Here is a 19,987-nt window from a genome sequence, read left to right on the forward strand (position 1 = left end):
ATATTGAATCAATGAAAACTAATAACAAGAGCTTGTGACTAAATAACTACATTGGATCCATTTGGAAATTGGAACACGGTTTATTTTTTCTTCCATTTCCTGAAACGGTATTGTGGACAAACAAGGTTTCAACCCGACGGCGACAATATGAAATGTAAGGACGCAGAGAGCCAGTAATGGTCTGTCACAGAGCAACACTGTTGGGGATCTTGTCGGGGGACAGGTAGTAGAAGGGCAGCCTCTTTCCCTCGTTGCGTTTTTTAATGCCGCTGCCGATGTCTGCCAGCTCCCTCCTGAAGCTCTCCATGGCCTCTTTGACAGGCTTCTCTATGAAGTGCTCGTCAGGGTACATGCCTAGATACAGCTGAAAAGGGCAAACCACAAACTGACCTTATTTCGGGGCAACATGGAGGCCATTTTCCTTTTACGGTACATCATACCCGTACTTCTGCTCTTGATTCATACCCCCTGGGTATGAAGTAAAAGCAAATTGGCCTCCGTGTGAATCTTATCTATAAATGCACAAAATCGGTGTCTGTCTTGCGCATAACTCTAGGACTGTCCAACCGATCGACTTCAAACTTGGCGTGTGTGTGACAGAGTACACGATCGCTGTGTTGTGCTGATTTTGATCGATTTGGTCGGGTCAGCGGGTGTCCAGAAAAACAGAAATCCCCAAATATATGTGTCTGTCTGGAAGATATTGCAGGTGCGCTTCCTCTGGAAGCTTTAATGAGCAGTGGTGGGTGCTCAGCCACAGGAACAGCTATAGTTAGAAGAAGTTAAGTTACCAAACCGAGGTGGAAGTGGCGGCACTCCAAAATAAGAGAATGCGGGACAAAGGCTCAGTTGATCACTTTTTATTAGGGGCTAACGCGTTTCAGTTGTTCATTCTTTATAAGGGGCTAACACGTTTCAGTTGTTCATTCTTTATTAGGGGCTAATGTGTTTCAGTTGTTCATTCTTTATTAGGGGCTAACGTGTTTCAGTTGTTCATTCTTTATTAGGGGCTAACGTGTTTCAGTTGTTCATTCTTTATTAGGGGCTAACACGTTTCAGTTGTTCATTCTTTATTAGGGGCTAACGTGTTTCAGTTGTTCATTCTTTATTAGGGGCTAACGTGTTTCAGTTGTTCATTCTTTATTAGGGGCTAACGTGTTTCAGTTGTTCATTCTTTATTAGGGGCTAACACGTTTCAGTTGTTCATTCTTTAATAGTTGCACTTTTTGGCACCAGCCTTCCACAGAGCCTTCTTTTTGCTCTGAGGAACTGCCTGAGGGGCAGTGAGGGCCCACACGGCCCCAGGTGTGTGTACTGTGCAGTATTTATGTAGTGTGTACCTCATTGTCCTGGTACTGTATAATGTCTATTGTAGTGTGCAGTAGTGTGTAGTATTTAGTGTGTACCTCGTTGTCCTGGTACTGGCTGAGGGCCCACACGGCCCCCAGGTGCCAGCAGGAGCGGCCGCGGTCCGGCAGGCTGTCTACGATGAGCTGGACGTCTGCTACCCCCTTCTGGGTGGGAGGGGGCTTGCGCATGGTGGAGGGAGCGTTGGGAATCCACGAGCACCAGTCATACTGAGAAATACACACACACATAAACACCCATTATACTGAAATACACACACACACACACACACACACACACACACACACACACACACACACACACACACACACACACACACACACACACACACACACACACACACTACTGACAGTAGTAAGTGCAGGAACCCCCTCAAGGACCTTGAGATCCACTGTGGTAAAGAACCCACCTGTCCAGAGTTGACGGCTGCGTGTTGCGCTGAGGCTGTGAAGATGGCCACCGTCAGGTACTCTGTCAGCTCCTCGCGGGTTTTCAGCGACTTGGGGAACTCTACACACGTTGACACAAAACCAATGTTAATTTTGACGACGAAAGCTATGACAAAAAATGTTCGTCAACTTTTTTTTTTGTCAAAGACAAAAAACAAATACAAAATAAATAAAAAAGCAATGAAGAAAACCTAATTTTCCTTCTAAATCTCGTTCTCACACTTTCAAGATTTTTCCAAAATGTTCAAATATAGCAGCTGTACAAGTGAGCTTGTATATCTGCTATTTTTTAATAGCCTACACAAAAATCTAAAATGACACAGATGCTTTCCCGGTTTTAATGGGTTAAAAACAATTAAGTTACTTGATTCAATATTCAGATATTTGATATCCATTTGACACACCTATAAAAACCCATTCAACTTAACTCCACTTTAACCATGTTCATTCATTGAAAACACAAAATTAAGTCCCTGGTTCTGGTGACTGATATTGTTTTTTAATGTGTGAGGGGATTTGTCCAGATGTGTCCTCTGTCTGTCCTCATTGTACAGTACAAATCAATGATGACATATTGAAAAGGGAATGTAATATGTTTAAATTAAAACACGCACGCACGCACGCACGCACACACGCACACACACACACACACACACACACACACACACACACACACACACACACACACACACACACACACACACACACACACACACACACACACACACACACACACACACACACACACACACACACACACAATGAATCTAAACCCACCACAGTAGTCGAAGTCCTGCATGCCAAAGCTGCACACGTCTTTAACAAAGGCTTGTATCTCCTCGTCTCCCTCTACTGTTTCATCACTGGAGTAGTAGATGTTCACCACAGCTGACACAAAGCTGCAGGGGACAAAACACTGCTGTCACACTAAAAAGAATGTATTAACAACCAATGTAATCATTAAGACAAATATAATAAGTGTGCTCATGATTGTCATGCACTTGAATCCATTTAATGAAAAGGTTATCTCAGAACAATGGCAGTGGAAAGCCCCATGTATGATTTAAATAGTAAGAGTGGCTTAACTTACAGAAATATAGAACTAATAACAGGAGATGATTAAGCAACTTTAAAATGTCAGATGGCCTGGCCGTTGGGGTTAGGAGAGGGCCATCTGTCTGTACAAGTGTCTGCATTTGTGGTGTCTCTTCCTTGGTACTTCTCTAAGTCTTTAAGATGCAGGTTGCTGGAACTTCCCTACCAATGGCTTGCAGAGAAATGCGGAATCAGATGGCGAGGGGCAGACAAGGAGATGACGCTCACGACTGGAAGAACCACCCATTATTATTCTATGTATTAATAAGGCTCCAGGGACATGTTAGTGGGGCTCAGACTTCGTGAACTGACCTTGATGCAACTTGTTGCTGATAAGGAAAGCTAGTGTGTGAGCCCAGAGATCTGTTAATTACATTTCTATATTCAATCTGTATTACTTTTAACTTACTGCTTGATTAATAAATACACTTAATTTTAAAGTCTTGTCAGCTCTTAATTTTACCATATAACGGACGCGCGGAGATAGCGTGATTTGTCTGTTGTTTAAATAGCCTTGAATCTCCAACACAGATAGACACAGACACAGATAGAAAAAAAGTCATTTTGGGGGTGAACTATCCCTTTAAGTCTGTCTGTGGGTTTTGAAAATATTGTAGTAACGGCTTTAGCATAAAGGTTTTTGCCCAATAGCGACAAAATACTGAATAATTATTAAAAAAATTAAATAATATAACAATAATGATGAGTACATCCTTAATTATTAAACAGTGAATATGAACACACCTCTTAGTGGCGTCCCACACTTTGTATCCGTCGTCTCTGTAGAAGTAGGTGGGCAGCTCCTCGGTGTTGTCCATGCCGCGGGCTCGGATGGCGTCGGGGAAGCACAGCGATCGGAACGTTAACGTCTTCATGGCCTTCTGGATCATCTGGACGTGACCTCCTCCACCTGTAGCGTTGGCCTGGATGGATGAGGACATGGAAAAGGATATCGTATTTTTCCAGGTGCAACAGTGGTTCAAGGACCCCCAAACTGAAAATGTTGTGTGAGAGGGACCTCCAGAAGCAAAGATTTGCTTCTGGAGGAACTCCCCCCTTGCTGGAGTTATGATTTAGTCACAAGCTCTTGTTAATACTTTCCATTGGTTCAGTCTACAGTATTCCATGATTTTCACCTTTCCTTAGAACCCTGCCACCACTGGTGAGGCTACAAATGGTCAACTGACATTAATAACAAATACTTGAGGGCTGAACGACGGTCAGGCAATGCTGCTCCGCACGTCTACGATGGAACAAACGGGTGTTGACAAAGTCTACACATCCTCAGACCAGCCGTGAGATCTGAGCGGTCAAGTCAAAGTCACGATAGAATGATACATGGCGACAAGTGCGGTGATCTCAGCGTACGGGTAACAGTCTTCCACGCCGACATGCCGCCACTCCGACTAGTGGCTTCCGCGTGCGGTTAGGGTTAGGGTGAGGGTTAGGTATAGGGTTCGTTAACGTCGGAAAGGCGACATGTCGGAAAGCCGCCATGTAACCCAGCGTACGCCCATTAATTGGTCTACACCACTTGAGGGCCATTATGTCTCTGTCTCTCTCTCACCTTGTCAAAGATGCCACACTCACAGATGAGCTGCTCTCTGGCCTTGGTGTTGATGGCGATGGTGAAACGAATGTGTGGGATAAGTAACTAGAAGAAAGCAATTAATCAATCAATCAGCAAAAAAAATAATAATATATATATATATATATATATATCAAATTTATGTGTAAAATAAGATTAATCCAAGTGCAGTGGTGGAAGCAGTGCAAGAATTATTGATTTACGGTAAGTAAAAGTAGCAGTACATATCTGTTACAAGTCCTGCAGTCAAAAATCACTTTGCTGCAAGCTTGTACATCCACTATTTTTGAACATTTTTGAAAAATCTTGAAAGTGTGAAAACTATACTGATTTAGAAGGTATTTGTACAATCGGCCTCAACTCTTTATGGGTTAAGTACAGTACGTGAGTACATGTACTTAGTAGTTACTTTCCACCTCTGGTTACCTTGAAAACAGGGTGGACAGCAGGCAGCTGCCTGAACATGGCCACACCAAACACCTCAGACATGAGGTGGGTCCTCAGCAGGTGTGTGTTGTTCTGGTGGATGTGGAAGTCTGAAGAACGCACCCAGATCTTGGCTAGCAGCCAGTCATACTCATCGTCACTGGGCAGGAAGATGGGACTGTCCTCCCCTGGAGTCTGTCCCAACTGAGGGCAGAGGAAAGAGGGACACGATTGATCGATTTATTCATTCATTCATTCATTCAAACCTTTGGGGTTGCCCTCATTTACAGTGCTGAGATACAATACAATTTAAAATAAACATTTTTTTCCCTTCACACAATTAAAAATAATATAATACAAATAAAATGTTGTCTGTCTCCTATAACCACTACATATATATTATAGGTGAATGTATCTTTAGTGTGAGCTGTAGATCCTTCCAAGAGGCTGGAGCAATAAAACAAAAGGCAGCTTTCCCCAATTCAGTCTGCACTGAATATAACATACATAAATATATCGGTATAACATGCCCTTCCCAAAACCGTAAGAGAATCTTATACAGTTACCCTTTAGTGTGAGATACAACCTGATTTCCAAATTGATTAAGAGTTTTTATTTTATTTTATCCTTTAGTCTGAGCCCACCTGTAGTTGGAACGCTCAGGCAAGCTAGATGATTCTTTTTTATTCTAAATAATGACATGCTAGTTCATGGTTTTCCATGACTTTACACAGCAGAGTGGTTTCCAGTGATGTTCCATGACACCCACCTGTATGGCCAGAGGCATGATCTTGTTGTGAGCTGTCCTGTACAGCAGACAAATGGGCGCTGCCAGGTACTGCTGGGTGCAGGGGTCTGTGCAGTTAGGACTGATGCCCTCTAGCGCCTCATAGTCTGCTATGTACATGTTACCTGCCTGGAAACAAAGGATAACAGGATAACATCCTGAGAGAGAGAGAGAGAGAGAGAGAGTGTGCGTGCGTGCGTGCGTGCGTGCGTATTTGTGCTTTACCTACATGTATTCTAATAGTTATCTGATTCTGAAAAGGTCAGCAAAGGTCAGCAGTTGTTATAAAGGCATTGAATGACCTAAACCACCTTTTTCAAAAAAAAATGTATGCCCAAAGTAAACCCCACTCTGTCCTGTTTGACTTATTGGCCAATGATGAATGGTTAATTAGGCTAATAATGTTAATTGCTCAACACTCAATGTTGAATATCATACACTAGGCCTATAGATTACATTTCATTAATAAAAGTTTCCAGTAGTCTATTTTTGTAATAGAAAGGTATGGTAACATACAGTACCCCCTATTAAAAAAAAGCTCAATGCTGACAGCGGGTCAGCAGGTGGTTTACTATTTATATGCAATATTTTGGACCCAAAAATGTTACAATATGTGCTGCGACATACCTTGAGCTTTTACATCAGCTATTTTTGGTGTGCGACACAGGCATGCAACTAAGTGTGCGCGTGCGTGCATATACATGCATGCGTGTGTGCATGCATGCACGCGTGAGAGAGAGAGGGAGAGACAAAGAGACAGACAGGCAGACAGACAGACAGACAGACAGACAGACAGATGAAGAGTGAGGCATACACAGTACCTCTATCTCCTGCTCCAGTGTCATGTCCCTCTCCAGACAGGTAGCCACCATCTCATGGGTGACGGGGAACTTGTCTGGGAGTTTGAGGCATTTCCGGATGACCACTGGGTTGACACCGTTCAGGAACTGGTAGCCAAAGATGAAGTCCTCCTTCCAGTGTTTCATCACATACTCTGTGTCATGATGATCATATGATTACATCATTATAAGACTGACATCTCATGCTTGACCCAGTACACACATGTGTTGAATCAATCTCATCTACGTTAAAGGCCAAGTCCGGACTAAAATAACATAGCATTTTGTTCCTACTATTTGCAGAATTGTGACTGTCGTCCAGTTTCCCCAGAAGCCCCATAGAGCCCATAAGCATATCGCTACTTTGCAGTCAAAAGTGAAGTTCCTCATGAATCTGTTATTAGATGTCATTACACACACATCCATGCCTTGGTTGTCTTGTCCCACACGAGATGCCACAGTCTCATAAATCATGTTTTGGGGTGAGAGTTCAGCAATCAAAGTGACTACTGGCCAATCACAGCCCGTCTTTTCCGGAACTTGGCAAAATATATAACATGGATGCGTGTGTAATGACAACTAATAACAGATTCATAAAAATAAAAACAAAACCTTTGACCGCAACAAATAGCATAAGTAGCGATATGCTTATGGGCTCTGCTCTATGCTACGGGGGCTGTTGTGTAAACTGGACGACAGGGGCAATTCTGCAAATAGACCCCATGGCCAGTCATTTGGGTCAAAGTAGGAAAGAAAGGCTGTATGTTATTTTAGTCCGGACTTGTCCTTTAAGCACATACTGATACACCATGACAATCAACTACTTTATCAGATAGACTGATGTATGTTTATTATGTTGATTAGATACCTTTTGTCACCTTTTGATTATGCTAGTTATAACTAATACAGATTTACTGTATGTTGGTTACTTGTTAACATGTTTTTGTTATTTAGATTTCACCAAAAATGTTAAAGATGTTATAAGTGATATTGTTTTGTTAAAACATGAAGATAGATCCTCATTGCTATAGAGTGTTTGTTCAGAAACAGTGGTCTCCTTGTCTCTTTAGAAAAAACTTTCAGGTGGGACACCAATTTCATCAGGATAGAGGACATATTTCTAAGCTTGATATTTATAGCATTCCAGTTCCACTTGTTTATCGTGCATCCTGTATGAGTTCTCTCTCCTGATTGGGTGAAATTGGTATCCCGACCTGAAAATGTATCTTCTGTTTATTAAAGAGCTGGAGAGATGGGGAGACCCCTAGTGAACAAACATGATAGCAGAATCTGAAGAATCAGAATCACCTTTATCAATGATTACTAACATAATAACACATTTTGACAAAAGAAAATCACTTGCAGCACCATTAAGAATGTTAATTAGACAGCGATGTTGTTTAGACAGTTGCTAGGTTCATTGTTTACCTGGTATTCTAGTTTATTTGAGGCACTACAGTACATTGTTTTCTCTGCTCTCCACTTATATTATGTCACTATTTAACTTGTTGTTCATTGATAGAGCTTATGTTTACTCTGCTTATTGTGATCGTGCACTTGTAAGTCACTCTAGAGTGTCTGCTAATTGCCTAAACTATAAACTGTAGGCAACATTAATACATCTAGAACTTTAGCTAAATACCTATTCAAATGTGGGAATGATTAGTATTGTTTTGGCGTACATTGTACATTGATGTGAGACTGACCTGAGATGGTGTTTTTGATTCTGACAAAGATCCGTTCAAAGTCAGCAAAGTCGCCCCAGGAGGACTGGAACATGTGCATGAACTGATTCACACACAGGTTCTCTATTCTGTAGAAGAAGAATGATACCACAACCACCATCATAATCATCATCATCATCATCATCATCACATTAGTCAGAAAGTGAGTTTGTAGTTCTGCTACTTTTGCTATTTTCAAAAATTCAAAAACGTTTTCGCCTGCCCAAAATAGGGAGGCTAGGTTGCAAGTGGTTAAAATATAGTAATACTGTAGCTCTGGTCCATTAGCCTGAAGGAGTTCTCCTTAAGGCTATGGGACGGAAGAGCCAATTCACCCATAAGAAATACACTTTCGCTATACTCACCAAAACAAAGACGGTTTTATGTGGATTATTTTTCATTTTGGCCAAAAAGTGTATTTTAGACGTGGGGGGGGGGGGGGGTGTTCCCACTTAGTACAGTTGGCTTTCAACACAATAAAACCGTCTTTGTTTTGGTGAGTAGCGAAGGTGTATTTCTTATGTTTACTCCCCACGAGAGGTCGTGTAGCCTGTGCTGCGAGCGAATTGGCTCATCGGTCCCTTAGCCTTAAGGAGAACTCCTTCAGGCTTCAATACTGTATTCTGGCGGCTCAGTCAGCCATAGAATGGGAAAAAAATAAAAACCGAAGCATAAAAGGTAAAAGCCCTATATGTCCTCACTCAATGTTCTCAATGTCCTTTATGAATGTATTAGCCTCACCAGGACCAAGACAACATCTGACTAACTGAGAGCTGGCTAATTTCCCTCGTTTGTGATATTGTTTGGCCTGGCACCTTAAAAGCCTCTTGTAATTGCGAGCGTTGCATACATTGTGGTTTCTCCAAGAATGCAGCATCAAATCAAATGTGAGATATAAGCTACATTACAGCAGAACGGTACAGTGCACAGATTTGCGAGCAGGAATCAATGTTGCATTTTTACACAAGCACTGTCAGTTGCAGTAATTTGCAAATCATTTCTAACTGTTGTGAACAAGACATGCATGATGTAACATGTCTTCATGTCAACCCCAAACCACTTCCTCACACATGATCATCGTCAGCCACCATTTGTTGATTGCGGGGGGGAGGGGGGGCATATTTGAAAATATGAACATGCATCTCCTGTCATACAATAGATGTGAAACGGTCGATCCAAAAAAATACATAAATAAATAAATACATAGCCTTTCAATCATCATAATCATGTTTACTAGAACAGGGGTCTTCAACAGGGGGTCTGGGACCCCTAGGGGGTCCTCAGAGGTACTACAGGGGGTCCACCAAATCATTGTGTGATAGGAACTTAGTTTTTTTACATTTGAACTTGAACCCTAGCATCCCTATTCTAAGGACAACTTCAGCCGGAAATAGCCGATCTACAAGCTCACAACGCCTCACGCTGCGAGGCGTTGTGAGCTTGTAGATCTGCTATTTTCGGCAAAGAGAGGGGGGAAAAGAGCAGACTAAGTACATAGTACATAGTACATTAACATGTCTGAAAATACACATTAACATGAATCCAACATCTATAAAAAAAAAGCTTCAATCTGCAGCACAATTTTATGCAATATATAGTGGGGGTCCCTGCTTCATCTTTCTCTCAGAGAGGGGGTCCTTGGCCTGAAAACATTGAAGACCCCTGTACTAGAATCATCGTTCATGTTTACTCTGCTCATTCCGATCTCACCGATCTTGGTGCGAGTCATTCTGGATAAGAACGTCTGCTAAATGCCTACATTGGTAAATTGTAATTGTAGGATACGTCAAACAATATCCCCACACATTGAGCTCAAAGCATCCGTCCAGACAACATGCTTGTTACATGTGCTCTTCCCGGTGCCATCTGATTAGTGTTTCTTGATCTGAGGCATGGCAAGCAGCTCTGTTATCACTGGAGATCAAAAGAGATATTGGTCATCTCTTCCCTTCTATACTGAATCTGTCACAGTAACAAACAGTTATGAGGTTCAGTCATCAGGGCATCACTGGCACCATTCATTCGTTCCTGTCTGTGTTTATCCTCTGTGGTTTCTCATGCAAATATTTCAGCTGATACTAGCATAATAACTGTACTGTATTCCTGGTACTGTAGTACCACCTCCCCTCTTCTTATGTTTTGTTCTTTCTGAAAGTAACAACAAATGATGAAGCTTGCGCAAAAACAAATTTCACCTACATTTTTTACACCTGTAAACCTTTGATGTGACCATAACGTTGATTGTGATTCTGACATGAACTGGCTCACTTCATGACAAATTAAAGAGAGACGACACACATGGGTTTTGTTTTTTGTTTGGGGGGAGGGAGCAATTTTATTTTGGGAACTATTTTTTGTGCAGGTTTTTGGTATTTAGTGGGTGGTTTAGTCCTTGGGGTTCCAATTCCCGGTAGGCTAAGGCAGTGGGATCATCATAGGCAGCCCACTGTGGGGTGGTCAACTTTAGTGAGGTGTCCTCTGTGGCTAGTATAGCTACGTGCTCGCTGCTCGGCAACACCTCATCAGAGGCTTTGGGGGATCGCGGGGAATCCCGGTGCTTTCCCACCCTACTGATTTAGAGTGTGTCAGTACCCACCGCGGAGGTGCCCGGTTGTGATTAGTTAGGGGAGTTGGGCTCTGAGGTCTTTGCCACTTTTTTGTTCAACCCGTTGCACAATTATTTCTAATATTTTGTAAAAATGAGTTTTTTTATAGGAGTTTATTCAGGCTACAGCTGTGGAAGTGCTAGATAAATGCACAAAAAAGCAGCTGTTAAAAGTAGCAGAGCATTTCAAGGTGGTGTTTCGTTACAAACGTTCAGGGGTTAGGGTCAAGGTCTTTCTGATGGACAGCTTGGTGGCACAGGGCGTGTTACCAGAGGAGGAGGTTCCATCAGAGGATGAGACCTTTACGGACATGACCGAAGAAGATGGTAAAACCCCAGAGGTTAAAACTTTTAAATCCATGAATTCAAGTCACCATAGGGTGACTAATCAATGGGATTTTTTTGGGGGGGTGAACTCAAACACCTCAAGAAGCAGCCATCTTGGCCTGTGAGTATCTTTTAACACACAAAAATGCATTTGGTGAGGACTGTGGTATGCGTCAGACCAGTGATCCAGGATGTAGGCCTACTGGTAAACATTTTGGGGATCAAGGAGATTCAAGTTTTGCTGAACTTGAGCCTAGTTCATGGAAACATGATGACACCGAGATTTCAAGTAAGGCTGTTTATTCAGCATTCATTCCAGAGGATTATGAGCCTGGTGGAACGGCAGTTGCAGTGAAGATCTTGAGAGATACAGGCGCATTACAAACGTACATCCGTCAAGCCGTAATTCCATTCTCCTCAGTGTCAGACATGGGTGTTTTTATTTCAATGCGAGGCATGGAGATGAAATTCATCCCAGTACCCGTGCATAGAGTGATGGTGGTGGTGGGTGTGCGCCCTGAGTTGCCTGTGGAAGGGGTAGGCCTATAATCCTGGGTAATGATCTTGAGGGTGATAAATTGTGGGCTGAGGCTCCATCACCTACTGTGGTTACACAGGTTCCTGTATCGCAGCCTTTACGTTTAGAAGGGTTGAAAACAGAGGTGACTGAACCTGTGACTATAAGGTTGTCCCGACTTGTATGGTAAAGCACACTATGAATCCTATAAAAGGAAAGGGTGGGTTCAAGATAAAAGCTGATGCCTCTAAGTCCATTTCCAGGACTGACTTCAAGAACAAAACTTTGATCCCTCTGTGAATGCTCTGTTTGGTCTCCTGCGGAAGACATGGAAATTGCAGCACAGGGCTATTTTGTGCACAATGAAGTCCTCTTGCGTAAACGGTGTGCACAGGCCGAGAATGGTGTGGGAACCCCCTATTTGCACATGGTGGTGCCAGCTATATTCAGGGACATGGTGTTGAAAGCCTCCTATGATGTGAGGCTGGGTGTATGGGGGTTAGAAAAATGTACAAGCAGATCCGGCAACATTTCTTTTGGCCCCGGGTGAAAAGGGACGTATTTGGTCTCATTAAAACATGCCACGCTCGTTCAAGTTTTTGAGTTTTGCAACACGACAATTTGGACATGTGGCATAAAAAAGGCCATGGAAATGAAATGGCTATGGCCCTGTCACATGCATTCTAGTCTGTCCTAATTTGGTTGCAGTTACCCTATGTTTGTGCCTGCATCAGTCTCACCTTGCTGTCTCTCTCTCCTCTTAAATATGCTCCTACAGTATACCAAGGTTGTGGAGGGGATGAGGTGGTGTTTGGTGGGATGGGTCAGGTATGGTTCATAGTTAACTGTAAAGCTGAGTTAATATTACGGAGTACCTGTTTGGTGTTATGGTTGGGGGTTGTTTTCTGTTTGATTCGAATTGTGTTTTCTGTTCCTGTGGAGAGGCTAGCCTGCTGCAGGTGTGTCTTGGGGATGAGACACAGCTGGTCCCAATCATCCCCTCTTGGGTATATAAGCAAGCAGGCTGAACTAGATCATTCTGTCCCCCTCCGCCTGCTTGGTTTTGCTGTGTTTGGTTTCAATTCAATTCAATGTTCACACAGCCATACACACTTAACACTACTAATACCACATATTGTATGTTATGCACAGTGCATGTGTTTTTTTAGTAAGAAAAATAAATCCTGTGTGTTGTCTCCCTTTTGTCAGGAGCACTTCATCCATTCATCTTCATATTCAGTAATTAGGCCTCACTAATGCTCATGCTCATTACTATGGTGCACTACTATGGTGCATTAAAGGTGTACTAATGCATCATTCCTGTCTACTCACTCTGTGTCTCAGAGGGGGGCTGTGGACAGTTCAGAAACCTGACATAATCGTAATTTCAAAGGAAATGTTTTACTTTTTTTTATTTTATTGATGCAAGAACAATGGCCTATTTTTCAGCATGCTAACTTTTCAGAAAGAGAGAGGCTGTAGTTTCAGTTATCTCGTAATCCCCATTAATGATGAATAGACAGAAATGGTGCCATCTTATAATGAACAATAGTGAGGACCACTTATATGAAGAGAAGTTTGAAAATGGGTGAAGAGCTCCTTCAAGATGGTGTCAACAGTGCCAACTACAGACAGTACTTTGGTTTCAGCTGATCTAGCAGTACGTACGCTTTGCTGTAGTTCAGTATGAAGTCCACTCCTTTGTCGCTGTCGAACTGGATGTCCCGGGGCAGCTCACTGTACGTCTTAGCATCGATGTTCATGGGAAAGCCTGGCTGCCACTCACTCCATCTAAAGTAGAGTCCACACATTTTTTTTTGTATTATGCAGTAATGGTCTTTTTTCATTTCATTTCAATTTTCATTTTCTTAGTTTAGGTATTAAAAGGTCTTAAAAGTCCTTAAAGGGATATTTCACTTTCAAAAAAACTTTGAAACATTTTATTGTCTACTCAGGCTTTTGTGAGCCCCCCAGACAGTTTTAAAGTTGCTTGATTCAGTATTTAGATATTTGATATTAATTTTGTCAGACACGCCCCCTTCCTATACAAACCCATTATAACTTTTTAACATGTTCATCACAAACACCCGTCCTTGCTTCTGGTGACTCACCCTGCCCTCCTAATACGCAAGGGGCCGTGTTTTTTTCGATTACTTTTTTCTTTTCTTTTCTTTTCTTTTTTTATTGTATTGAATTTTTTTCATTTTCCCAAAAAAATATTAAAAATAAATGAAAAAAGTAATCGAAAAAACACGGCCCCCTTGCGTATTAGGAGGGCAGGGTGAGTCACCAGAACCAAGGACGGGGGCGTGTCTGATAAAATGAATATCAAATATCTAAATAATGAATCGAGCAACTTAAAAACGGTCTGGGGGGATCACAAAAGTCTGAGTAGACGATAAAATGACCCAAAGTTTTTTTGAAAGTGAAATATCCCTTTAAATTGTAATCTTTCTGTCATCTGGGGAGCCCCTGGGTTTAGAACCACTGCACTACACTACATCTAATAGTCCACAATTTAGTTACAATATTCACTATCTAGTACAGTGATTCTGGGCCGGGAGCCACTGGTGGGTCGCGAGGGTATTGCAAGAGGGCCCCCAAATAATTGGCAAAACACAAGATTTTAATCATAATATATAGTACATAAAAGTACAATATAATACTAAAAAGCGATACCAATAAATAAGAACTTGAAGTATACTTAAGTAGTAGAGTCTCCGCTCTTGGAGATATTCAAACCCCCCATAGGGATACAATAAGTAAAACAATAAGCAAACAATTTGAGCCTATGCCAGACTCTAAACCAAAGATGGAGGCTGGGGTGGAGGAGGCAGCTAGCAGAAATGAATCAGGCAGCAAATACGCAGAGACCTAGTGAATACGAAGCCGTATTTAAAGGAACCTCTTTGCTAATGCATGAGCTATGATGTAGTATGAATAGTATGAATGTGTGACATAATGACCAGCAGAGCTGTGAATGGAGAACAGAAAGCTGATGTTCATCAGCCGACTGACAGCTGATTACAGCTGAGGCGTGCAATACTTCCGTGTCCTGCATGAACTAACTATGCTTCATTTTTATAGTATAGTTTGTTGATCACCTTTGATGAAGCAATGGACTATTTTTTTCTTCTTTTTTTAAGTATTAAAAAGGTCTTATAAGTTCTTAAATTGTCTTTGGGAAACCCCCAAAAAATCATGTGGGGACCCCCCTGAGGGTCCAGACCCACAGGTTGAGAGCCACTGATCTACTAGACTCAGCACTTTAGTTTCAATGTTCAGCACAAAATGTACAACATTGTTGCTGCAACACTGGTCTCCCCAAACATCAAATGAGCTGTATGTAATGAAATGTAAATTGAATGGAAGGTGTTTCAGTGATTCAAAACGTGGATCTTGCCTGTACACTTTTCGCCTCCATTCCAGCTCCTTGTATCGGTGCTGTTTGGCCTGCATTGTCTTGTCGTCTTTTGGCAAACGTGCTAAAAATACACAGAGGAGATATGGATCAAAAAGACATACTGCATGCAGACATACTGTCATGTACTGTAGGCAGAGACTAGAGCCCGACCAATCCGGTTTTGGAGAAATTCCTAATGATATTTTGACCCATATTTTGTCAGAATTGCATAATTTTCTAATCAATATCAATTAAAATAAACATTGATTTGATTGAAGTTTCTATTTCAGAAAATGTAAAGTGAAGTTATTCAAAAGGTTTCAAATATAGCAGACCTACAGCTTGTAGATCTGCAATTTTTGAGAATGTTTGAAAACTTGAAAATGTTAACCTTTAATGGCATTGAAAATCAGGACAAATCAGCTGCATAATTGCCGATAACGATTTAATAAAAAAGTCTAATAATGGACGATAAGGCCACACACACAGTCAGGTAGGCAGAGGTGATGATGACTAAACCAGTATGTATTTTGGCAGGGGACCCCCATCTGAAAAGATGTTGTGCCAGGGATCCCCAGAAGAGAACATTTATAATTCTGGCAATCCTGGCACTCAATGAGTTAAAATTCAAGAATATTCAAAATGTTCCAAATATTTTCAATATTTTTCATAAAATGTTCAAATATAGCAGATCTACAAGCTCACAGCGCTGTGAGCTTGTAGATCTGCTATTTTTAAATAGCCAACATAAATGAGTAGAGTAGTACATAAATTGAAGTGGTTAAAGGGATAGTTCACCCCAAAAATATTTTTTTTCTATTGATTAGTCACCCCATGGACACTTGAATTCATGGATATATATATACATATTTTTGTCGCATTCCTGAGCCAATAATTTGATGACCAGTGGACCGGTAGGCAGTGGTTCCGGTAGGAGACACAAAGGACACTCTTTGTGTCTCCTACCAGAACCACTGCCGGTCATCCAATTATTGGCTTAGGAATGCAACAAAAACAAAAAAATATCCATGAATTGAAGTCTCCATGGGGTGACTAATCGATCGGGGAAAAAAATCATTTTGGGGGTGAAATATCCCTTTAAAATGAGTGTGATGCTTCATTTTCATTCACACATTTAGCTGGGGACCCCCTGAACCCCCCCCAAGGACCTCCGGGGGGGTCCCCGGAACGACCCCACTTTGAGAACCAGTGGGCTAAAAGCCATGTACCTCGCCCGTCCCGGAGCTGCACCTCCTTGTCGCCCACCAGCCAGCGGAAGCAGGGGAACTCCAGGTATTCCCCGGCCGGGGTCTTCACCGTGATGTACCTGCAGTACCAGTCGTCCTGCACCCAGTACTTCTTCTTCTCCATCCTCACCATCTCCACGACGCCCAGGTCCTCCCCTACGCTCACGTCGTACGAGTCCACCTGCGCGTATACAGCCAATGGCCACACAGCACATAAAGACACACATAAGTTAGATTTACTTTGTTTGTAGTAGTTGATGTGTGTGGCTGGCTGGCTGGCTGGCTGGCTGGCTGACTGACTGCTGACTGTGAGGTTCAATTCATAAAGGTCTCACAGGTAATTGTATTACCTGTGTAGGTCCTATAAAGAGAAGAATGCATTCGCCATCTGTTTTGAATAAGGGGTGTCATGTTCTGCAATTAATTAAGCTTATCTAGACTATTTCTGTTATTAAGGTTTTGTGATTTCTCTCAGACTGTGCAGGGCAGAGGCGTCTAATCTCTGAGTTAAGCATACCCTGGCTGGCTGGCTGGCTGGCTGGCTGGCTGGCTGGCTGACTGACAGTGGTGGAAAAAGTACTCACGTTTCTTACTTAAAGGAGAATTTTGGACCACGGTTTTCTTACCTTTTCTATGATGTTATGATATCCTAGGATGAATGGTACAGTAGAAACATGTCATAACTCCATCCCGGGTCCGCCACAGCTAAACCGGAAGTCCTGCTAGACGAGATTTCAATCTCGAGATTTCAATCTCGTCTAGCGAGGCTTCTGGTGGGGTGCATTCAAGACAATCACATTGCATAGTGTTCTGTCACTATGAACGTCAGAAAAGCTTTCAAAATATGCGATCTAGCGCAAGGCCTATTGGCGCGCGCTTTTAGCTGTGGCGGACCCAGGATGGAGTTATGAAATTTTACTACTGTACCATTCATCCTAGGATATCATAACATCATAGAAAAGGTAAGAAAACCGTGGGCGGCACGATCATATATCGATGAAGAATAGATCAGGCGTCCATGTCAGGGAGTCGCATGCTTAGAAAACAGATTTTAATCACAGTTCAAACCACCATGGGAATGTGGTTCAAATGTAACTCACAAAAATCTGTTATCATGTGTTTTTTGATGCTGTTCAGACTTGAACTGCACATTCCAGAGGGCAGTGGAATGTGCTTATTTTATACAGTTTGATGATTTTTCCCCCCCACAGTGGTGTCAGTGTATTTTGTAGTACCGTATTCCCTGTAGTAAATCTACACTAGCATTTAACCAACGTTAGAGACTGTTACACAAGCAGTGTTGTTTCATCAGTGTTGCCTTTGAGGTTATGGTCAGTTCTGCTCAACTGAAAAAAAAAAAAACATTCCAAGGTACTGCATGTAGACATTTGATCCCAAACTATAAAAGAGAAAATTCCACTGTAATAACATATATATTTTAAAGATTTTAAGCCTCCTTGCAGTGTCAGTGTAATTTTCTCTTTTTTCAATAGGTAAAAAGGTAAGACTGTTCTAGGCTGTTTGAGCTGTTTAAGTTTTTATCTGTTTGATACTGTCATGTACTGTAATATGTTTTTATGTTATGCAATGTATTTTCTTTGTGTGTGAACCCCGGGAAGAGTATATCTGTTGCTATTGTAGTAGCTAATGGGGATCCAAATAAAATAAACAATAACGGTGCAAGAGACCAGTGGTGGAAATAGTACTCAAATGTTTTACTTAAGTTAAAGTATCAATACTGCAATGTAGAAGTACTCTGTTACAAGTAAAAGTCCAGAATTCAAAAATGACTTGAGTAAAAGTAGAAAAGTATTGGTATCAAAATGTATTTAAAGTACCAAAAGTAAAAGTACTAAAATGTTTGAAAATAGCAGATGTACAACACACCGCAATGCGACGCGTTGTGAGCTTGTAGATCGACTATTTTCAAATAGCTTAGGAATAAAATAGGGCTAAAGTGGTTAATGTATGTTTTAAAATGTAATATATTTATATCTGCAAAGTAACTAGTAACTAAAGTTTTCAAATAATTGTAGTGGAGTAAAAGTACAATATTTGCCTCTGAGATGTAGTGGAGTAGAAGTAAAAGTATAGACAATTGGAAATACTCCAGTAAAGTAAAAGTACCTCAAAATTGTACTTAAGTACAGTACTTGAGTAAATGTACTTAGTTACTTTACACCACTGCAAGAGACATACTGTACTGTACATCATCACACTTCCATAACATAAACGCGCCAACTTACGGCCCCTCTCTCGAAGTCGTTGTACAGAGGTTTGTCCAGCAGTGTTCTGTCACTGCAGCCCTCCGTGCCCACCAGGGTGATGTAGATGTAGTCATCAGTGCCCGCAAACCACTGGCTGCCTGTGGCCACCGTCACCGTGTAGGAAGGCATGATGGCACTACTGCTCACACTGTAAAAAAAAGTAGTAGCAATACAACAATGTAGATCATACTCGGTTACAAGCAAAAGTCCTGTGTTCAAAAGTTTACTTGAGTAAAAATACAAAAGTGTTTCTCAATACAAAAACATTTCACACATTTTGTTTTCAATACATTTCAAAGTGTGACAATGTTTTGAAAATAGCAGAGCTTAATTGGTACCATGTGATGTAATAATTCATTAATTGTAATTAAAGGTGCCAAATAATTGTAGGCTAACAAGTAGGCTACAACGTTTGTCTCTGAGATGTAGAGTACACGTATCAAATTTAAAAAAAAAATGGAAAGTAAACATACCTAAAAACAGTTCTCCACTGAAGTTCAGGTGAAGATCAAACCTCCGGGAACGCTGAGCAGCAGACTGACTGACTGAGGGACGCTGAAAAAGACAAGTTTCCTCTTTGTGCTCCAACACCCTCCTCCTCCTTCACACACTTCTAATCTCACACCATTTTGTGTGTGTGTGTGTGTGTGTGTGTGTGTGTGTGTGTGTGTGTGTGTGTGTGTGTGTGTGTGCGCAACAGAGCTGGAGGTGTGGCAGGTGTTTTACTTGACAGAGGCATCTAGAAATTGGTCTGTCTGCAGTGTCATATTTCAAGGCCAAGGTAGTAAATCCCCTTACATGTTTGAGATTTTATTAAAAGTGCTATGAGATATTTGCAGAACCGTTCTACTGTTTCACAAATGAATACAACCATCTCATTGTATGTAAAACAAATCCTACATGATGGAAGTGAAAGACCGTTGGATTGGGCTGAAACTTTGCCCAAGTATAGATTCATCACAGATCAGTGGTTCTCAAAGTGGGGTCCACTGACCCTTCTGGTTCCTTGAGATGGGCCCAAAGGGAACTGTTCCATTTGTACACTCTTTAGTTATGGGGGGGGGGGGGTGTTCTTCAAATTAAAAGCTTTGAGAACCACGGTTTGGGAACCATAGATGACAGGTAAGGGCTAAGCTGTTATTAGACGCTGTCTTGCTCGATAACAGAACTAAGGAGAAAAGGCCCACCTTTAGGTTGCTGACCTCACAGGCAGCTTTCCTGCACGCGTCAACAAAACAATTGCAAGAGATTCCTCACCCCAGAAACACGGTGTGAATTTCAGCATTAACCGTAATTCTCACTCACATGGCAATGTTAAAAACAGAATACCAAGTGCATCACGTAG

The 19,987-nt window shown here is 41.7% G+C and overlaps 1 protein-coding gene across 2 annotated transcripts; it reads right to left on the minus strand.

Annotated features, from left to right (window-relative positions):
* Window positions 1-79: 79 nt before the first annotated feature.
* Window positions 80-19,251, minus strand: alox5a (arachidonate 5-lipoxygenase a). Of its 2 annotated transcripts, none has more exons than XM_084077241.1 (15): window positions 19,116-19,251; window positions 18,622-18,790; window positions 16,358-16,556; window positions 15,129-15,210; window positions 13,394-13,516; window positions 8,259-8,365; window positions 6,535-6,707; window positions 5,696-5,842; window positions 4,927-5,130; window positions 4,480-4,566; window positions 3,657-3,835; window positions 2,595-2,716; window positions 1,778-1,878; window positions 1,407-1,577; window positions 80-364 (listed from the first exon to the last, which is right to left on the minus strand). In XM_084077241.1, exons 2-15 carry the CDS (start codon window positions 18,769-18,771, stop codon window positions 185-187), a joined length of 2,025 nt encoding a protein of 674 aa, XP_083933367.1. In that variant the 5' UTR covers window positions 18,772-18,790; window positions 19,116-19,251; the 3' UTR covers window positions 80-184. The 2 variants fall into 2 exon arrangements, with proteins under 2 accessions (XP_083933367.1, XP_083933368.1); XM_084077242.1 differs by having other exon boundaries at window positions 19,112-19,167.
* Window positions 19,252-19,987: the final 736 nt, after the last annotated feature.

The sequence above is a fragment of the Gymnoscopelus microlampas genome (assembly GCF_963454915.1).
Source record: "Gymnoscopelus microlampas genome assembly, chromosome: 13".
Taxonomy (NCBI): Eukaryota; Metazoa; Chordata; class Actinopteri; order Myctophiformes; family Myctophidae; genus Gymnoscopelus; species Gymnoscopelus microlampas.

What these genes read in the sequence shown, in the direction of transcription:
- alox5a (XM_084077241.1), bottom strand. Translation starts at nt 18,771, where the DNA reads ATGCCTTCCTACACGGTGACGGTGGCCACAGGCAGCCAGTGGTTTGCG. An exon ending in ACGACTTCGAGAGAGGGGCC is followed by an intron (nt 16,557 to 18,621) that starts GTAAGTTGGCGC and finishes GTATACGCGCAG; the next exon opens with GTGGACTCGTACGACGTGAG. An exon ending in AGTGTGGCATCTTTGACAAG is followed by an intron (nt 3,836 to 4,479) that starts GTGAGAGAGAGA and finishes TCATCCATCCAG; the next exon opens with GCCAACGCTACAGGTGGAGG.